This window comes from Alnus glutinosa, chromosome 4, assembly GCF_958979055.1.
Source record: "Alnus glutinosa chromosome 4, dhAlnGlut1.1, whole genome shotgun sequence".
Classification (NCBI taxonomy): Eukaryota; Viridiplantae; Streptophyta; class Magnoliopsida; order Fagales; family Betulaceae; genus Alnus; species Alnus glutinosa.
Window position 1 is genome coordinate 6,005,635 of NC_084889.1, and position 7,068 is coordinate 6,012,702.

A 7,068-nucleotide genomic window follows, 5' to 3' on the forward strand; every position below is an offset into this window, starting at 1 on the left:
ATAGGATACACATAATCAATGGAATAGTATAACCCATCTTCGGTTGGCACGGACTGTCTACCTAAATTACACTAAACTAGGGTGTAGTACAATCCGTCTTCCCTAGGCATGGTTTATCTAATCCTCTTGATCATATATCAATTAAAACCATTGTATAACAATCATTCACATAATCACAGAAAATATGAAGGATTGAGTTCAATCAATATAAAAGACTTTCTAAGACAAGATAAGAAATTCATAATGATTGAATATAAACATTAAAATCAATTTTTACAGTTATACAACCATCATGCATAGAGAAAATCTCAAACTAAAATACAATTAAACCATTGTTACTTGGAAATGGCTACATCAACACCCTATTAGGAATTTAGCCGCTCATCGTAATGCTGGGATGGCCTCCTGCCATGTTCTTCTCCTCTTCAACTTGTCAGGCCTCCGAGAAGAATTTTCTGTCTAAATCTAAGCACAAGCCCAAGCACCAAGCACAACTTCTCTTGAAGCTTAAGGGTCTATTTATAGGAAGCATACAAGTCCTAGAAGCCCTTGGAATTCCAGAAAAATCGTCTCTTGAGTCTTCTTGTCCAAGTAGGAGATTGAAACTTCAATCCAAGTAGGAAAAGGATTCCAAATTCATCCAGAATTGCGGTCTTTTATTTCGGGGAGATTTTGACATAGTAAACGTCTGAATTAGGGAAAAGCTATTTCTGACATATTTGTTTAATTTTTTATTACCTTTCCAACACCACCAATTTCATTGCAATCCGATATCTGAAGCAAAAGTTATGATCCAAACACTGAGACATATGCAGAATCCAAATTTGAATCCAATCCGATTTGGACTCTTAGTGGAGAAATTTCGATTTAATCATTCACTTGATTTGATTAAACTTAACAACATCATATAGGCATTCTATTATGATTGGTTAAGCTTACCAATATCTTCTAGGTCTTCTCAAAGTGTGCTTTAACCCCAAAATTAATGGAATTAATTGCATCTTTATTTAAAACCTGAAAACATTAAAACAATACAAAATCAAACAAATAACAATGCTAAGGAATTAACATATGCAAATTAAGGGCTTGAATGTGCAACATTCAGCGCTTATCACTAGGCATGTCCAAACATGTGGAAACATGTTAGAGAACATGTTCTCTCGAACCTAGGGCATGTCCAGACATCAGCCTTCATGTCCAAACATATGGCTTCAGTAAATGCCCATGTCTAAACACCCAAAAACATGGCAGAGAACATGTGCTCTCGAATCTAGCTCATGTTTGGACATGTGTCCTCCATGTTCGAACACCAGCTGCAATACTTGTTCTCTTGGAGAATTCTTCACCTTCTTTATCACAGACCTAAGTATCGCAACTACCCATATATGTCCCAATAAACATAAAACCATGTTTTAAACACAGAATGAGCCAACTAAAAACCAAACAATTATAGCCACCACGTGGTGGCTGATCTTGAAATTTGGTTGCCACCAAATGAAATCTTTGATCATCAGGCACCTCTTTGAAATCCAATACTTCCTCCACAACAACTACCCATCAAGAAATTCTTCAGATTTCAACAAACCTTAGAATTCCAGGATCTCAAGTTTGAACCTTAACTCTCATCTACTAATGTTGGTTTGCACCAAGGGGCATTCCCTCCTCGCTCTACGCTCAGCAAACAGATTGACAATTTCATCATCAACATTATACTCGTCTCCCTCCTCTAAATATGGATTTGATTGATGACAACGACCGTTAGGCCCACCCATGGCGGCAAATTGTTTGGTTACTGTTCTAATTTGTGCACCAATTCAACCTACCATTCAAATTTCATCACTAAACCAGTCAAACTACTCCTCCAAGCATTGCAAATGTGTTGTCAGTTATTCATCACGTGCTGCCTCTTTACTCTCATACACATCATCGATAGTTTTATGTTGATTTCCTCTTCCATGTGCTCCTCTCCACATCATGACAAATAAGAAAACCTAAGCTCTAATACCAATTGATGTAGTATAGTGTAGTAGGTCATAAAATTAATTAACAAACACATAACTCAAAACTTATTCTTATTAAAAACTTAAGAAAATATGACATAAACTACCGTCACAACCAATTTATTGATTATATATATATATATATATATATATATATATAGTCCAAAATCTACTAGAACTCGGTCGACCGAGATTCAATTGAACACATCAAATTGTTGTATGATGCAACACTTGTTTGAACGAGACATGTGATGCAGCACCTCAGGTCCTCAATCAAACGAGAATCGACCAATTCCCATCGGGTTTTTATTTTATTTTATTTTTTAATGAAATAAAGTACAGGTCTACATCACATCCTTACGTGTGTGTGTGTGGCTAGAACTACCGACTATCAAAATCCATTCTCTTTTAAGTTGATTCTAGCTAGAAATTAACAGCGGCAGAAGTTTAATTAATGAAGTAGATTCCTCAAAGCAAAACTAATAACACGCGCGATTGACTCTATTCTTTTAAAACTTTTCTTAATAATTGAGGACGGAGCCAAAAGTTTTTATGGGAGACCAATGATCAAATTTTTTTTTTTGGTAAAGACCAATAAACTAAATTGTTATTTTTTAATTTTTAAAAAAATTGAGGGGAGCCATCGCCGCCCCTCCCCTCCCCTCTGTCCCTGTCAATAATGATAGCCTTAAGATTTCCCTGGATCAGCTCGAAAAGAATGGATGCAACATCTTCACCTGAGCCACGTCGACCACTTTCAACTAAAGCGTTGGAATGTTGTCCCATTTGATTCCAGACTGAGTTGATGTTTCTTTTGTGGATATCCACTCAACTGTTTCACTCCTTTTTGACAAGCACGGGAATCGATGGGATGTTTGCTTCAGGAGCCCCTTTATCTTTTTACCCTCAGATAAAAAATAAAAAATAAAAAATAAAAGAAAAATGAAAGATAAATATGACAGATATTTCTCATGATCAGAACCCAAAGGATGCTTTAGGCTTAGGGTGTCGTACCTAATATATTCGTAATTCTGCTCCTCTTGGTCTACATAAACCAAGTCCCGTCAATTGTTGGTGCTCCAAGTAATGGCACGTTATTATTTAGTGCTTCTGCCATATACTCATGCGCCTATTGGATCTTTTTCTCAACTAGAATTTTTTTTTTTGTTTTTTGTTTTTGAAATCATTTCATGAAAATTTCAAGTTTTCCATCCTTTTTGAAAATCATATATTGTGACAAGGAGACATAATATTAATGATGTCTAATGAGATATAATACTATTCTAACAGGGAGAATGTCTTTTAATTTGCTAGCTTATGCAAATTTTTTATTTTTTATTTTTAAAAATACTCTCTTATTGTATATGACAATTTGACACCCTTTTATTAACATCAAACTTACGGTCATAACAAATAACTTATAGGCACCTTGAACAGGTACATGTGTCGGCAGCACATATTTATTTATGGTTTTGCCAAATTTAATTGGAATGCAAACGTGGATAAGACTAAGAGAAAGATGGGTATCGATCGGTGTAATAGTCAGAAGTAATTTAAGTGAGGTGTTGGTCACATTATCAACTTAAAAAAAAATTATTGTAGACCCGTTAATCGCCGAAGCCTCTACAACTCTGTGGAATACTAACTTTTGCCGGAAATTGGGCTGCAAAAGGTAGAATTGGAGGGAAGGATACTTTTCAGATGGTCACTATAGGCATTACAAATAAATGGCATGAATTGAAGTATGTATGGGATCATCATTGATGATGCTCGTGGTGTATTACGGTGCCTATAGAAATGGCGGGTCACGCATGTAAAGCGGGATGGTAAGTTGGTAACAAAGCCACTTATTAGCTTGTGAAAGAAGCTTTTTTGTTATACGAGGAAAATGTCATTCTCAAGAAAACTTCACCGTATATATATTATGGATATTGTGTCTTTTGAGCACTATACTTCATTTGAGATATTTATAAAATATGCTTGAATGCTTCCATAAAAAAAGAAAAAAGAAAAAAAAAAAAAGAAAAAAGAAAAACATATATAGCATTCGGACCTCGTGTGCCTTCCATGCTTCCCTATATATAGAAGAGCTTTCCAATTGAAACACACAGGAGATCAGGCCTAAAATATATAGTCCAAGATGAAGAGTTTCCTAGTCAATGTCGTGGTTATGGGGAGCCAGAAGCCTTATATTGCAATGCTTTTCATTCAGTTTGTGTATGCAGGCATGGCGCTGTTCTCCAAGGCAGCAATTGCTAAAGGGATGAACCCTTATGTGTTTGTTGTTTATAGGCAAGCTTTTGCCTCACTTGCCTTGGCTCCATTCGCTTTCTTCCTTGAAAGGTTACTTCAAACACTATCTACTTTATCATCTGTCTCTCCACTCTCTCCTCCTACCTGTATGTATACATATATATATATATATACATATCTTACTGATTTTTCACTTCTGGTGAATTTTGCCTCAAATGTACAGTCAGGATACTGCTCCCTTATCATACAACTTACTTTGCAAAATCTTCTTCATTTCACTCTGTGGGTATGTACTGATCAGCTCTTCTAGCTCGTTCATATATATATATATATATATATATATATATATATATATATATACTCTTCTCGTTCATATATATATATATATTTGATTTCTGAATTCTAACACTTCTTAACATGTGTACAAATTTTTAGGATCACCCTCAGTTTAAACCTCTACTATGTAGCTATCAACTATACATCTGCAACATTTGCTGCGGCCACCACCAACACAATTCCTGCCATTACTTTCATAATGGCTGCTTTGTTCAGGCAAGTTAGAGAACCCTTCAATTCTAAAACCTTCATTAACAATGAAATTGGTAATAGTGCCTTTTGATTAATGAACTAATTTGTTTTTTTTTTTTTTCTTTTCTTTTTTTGTTGACCAGAATGGAAAGCGTTACCATAAAACGTTTGCATGGAATGGCTAAGGTATTGGGTTCTGTTCTGGGTGTTTCTGGGGCACTAGTGTTTGCTTTTGTCAAGGGGCCTCCTTTGAAGTTCATGCACTGGCATCCAGCAACTGAAAACGGCCAAAATGGAAACTTATCAACACAGGGTTCCTCCAGAGGGGAATGGATAAAGGGCTCTCTTATCATGCTCTCAGCCAACACTGCCTGGTGTTTGTGGCTTATTTTGCAGGTTAATCATTTCCCTTGGACACAAATGATGGGGTTTTTTTTTTTCTTTCTCCCTTTTGTTTTGATCTGAATATTGTTCTCTAGGGTCCCATTATCAAACAATATCAAGCAAAACTACGGCTTACGACTCTGCAATGCTTCCTTAGCTGCGTTCAGTCAGCCTTTTTGGCCTTTGCAGTGGAGAGGGACCCATCAGCATGGAAGCTTGGATGGGATGTCCATCTTCTTTCAGTGGCATACTGTGTATGTTTCTTTAATCTCCACCCATTAACATACAACTTACGCGCATGCAGTTGCATTCATCATGCTAATAAATACAAAATATGATCATTAAAACAGAAATTATCATTAATTGCTCTCCCAACCACCATAGTCTGTCTAGACTTTTTTCTGTGTCTTTTCCTTACTTGCAATATTATCCTATAATAAGATGTCATCATGATAAAATTACATGATTTCGTCGATTGATAAATGTTATCAGTGTAATGTTATTTAGTAGACTGCACTGTTACTGACATACTAATTCGTAATGTGGCATTGAAAATTAACCCTTAGATCATTTTTGAGTATGATTTTCACTGTCACATTTTCCAAATTGTATAACAATCATATAGCAGTTTAATAAATAGTGTTACTCATGTTATAGTGAAAAATTAACCCTGATTTGTCAGCCCACCAAATCAACTTTAGGGACCATAAGCAAGTGCATTATTTTGAGAACCATAGAACAGAGAAGTGGGATTTTTTTTTTTGGGTCCCAATTAATGTGGTAGCATTTCCCTCCCAGGGGATAGGACGATGCCTCCTTAACCCACTGTTGGTTGTATGGTCATCATCTCTTGATGATGAGACAAACATATTACTCCCTATCACATCATAATTAACTGCATTTCTTTTCTTTTCACTAAGCAGGCGTATATATATATATATATATATATATATATATATGATCGTATATATGAATATATAAATAGAAATTTAACCTCTTTTTCACTGACAGTAGTAATGAAATGGCAGGGAATAGTTGTTTCTGGAATTACTTATTGGATGCAAGTTTGGGTTATAGAGAAGAAAGGCCCAGTTTTCACAGCAATGTTCACTCCTTTGGCACTTGTTATAACAGCCATCATTTCAGCATTCTTGTGGAAAGAGAAGCTTTACTGGGGAAGGTCCATATTGTTTATGAATTACTAGTTACATATTATTTGCATTTGCAATATGGAAATTTACTTTCATTCTTAATTATTAGCATATAATCATATATATATATATATATGGAAATTTACGTGGTCCATTTGTCATCTTTGTGGCAGTATTGGTGGGGTTATTTTGCTGGTGGGGGGGCTCTACAGCGTCTTGTGGGGAAAAACCAAAGAGGATAGGGAAAGTGAAACCAACAAGCAAACACAAGAAACCAAAGAGGATTTCATATTGAAGTGCATTACACATCAGTAAGTGATGAGATCTTGTCTGGAATGGCTTTTTACTTTTTTCTTTTTTTCTTTGTTCTTTTAGTTTTGATTCTTCTAAGTTTGTATAAGTTCTATATTTATATATAACAGTTCAATGTATAGATCTAAGTTCTGTTATGCTGCAACTTTGGTTCCTAATCTCTTGTTAAAACTTATCAATGAGAATTATGCCCTAATTTTGGTTCCTATAATCTCTTTAATATAATATGTTTAGCTATCATGCTCATAATGTTATATCAACAAGGAAGTTAATCACTATTCACTTATGCTTCGTTTGTTTTGGCGTAAAATATTTTTTGAAAAATATTTTTTGTATTTTTTTGTGTTTGATGCGACCAAAAATAATAGTTAAACCAAAAAAAAAGATCGGTTTGATTAGAAATTCTTCTATAGTTTCAGAAAATTATTTACATTTTTAAA

At 35.0% G+C, this 7,068-nt stretch overlaps 1 protein-coding gene across 1 annotated transcript; it reads left to right on the top strand.

Moving 5' to 3' along the window:
• Nucleotides 1–4,085: 4,085 nt before the first annotated feature.
• Nucleotides 4,086–6,815, top strand: LOC133867100 (WAT1-related protein At1g43650). Its single transcript, XM_062303781.1, has 7 exons — nt 4,086–4,343; nt 4,477–4,539; nt 4,689–4,805; nt 4,925–5,177; nt 5,261–5,419; nt 6,194–6,345; nt 6,490–6,815. The coding sequence occupies exons 1-7, from the start codon at nt 4,141–4,143 to the stop codon at nt 6,629–6,631; spliced, it is 1,089 nt and encodes a 362-aa protein (XP_062159765.1). The 5' UTR covers nt 4,086–4,140; the 3' UTR covers nt 6,632–6,815.
• The last annotated feature ends 253 nt before the right edge of the window (nt 6,816–7,068 follow it).

What these genes read in the sequence shown, in the direction of transcription:
- LOC133867100 (XM_062303781.1), top strand. Translation starts at nt 4,141, where the DNA reads ATGAAGAGTTTCCTAGTCAATGTCGTGGTTATGGGGAGCCAGAAGCCT. An exon ending in GTTTGTGGCTTATTTTGCAG is followed by an intron (nt 5,178 to 5,260) that starts GTTAATCATTTC and finishes ATTGTTCTCTAG; the next exon opens with GGTCCCATTATCAAACAATA. An exon ending in GAGAAGCTTTACTGGGGAAG is followed by an intron (nt 6,346 to 6,489) that starts GTCCATATTGTT and finishes TCTTTGTGGCAG; the next exon opens with TATTGGTGGGGTTATTTTGC.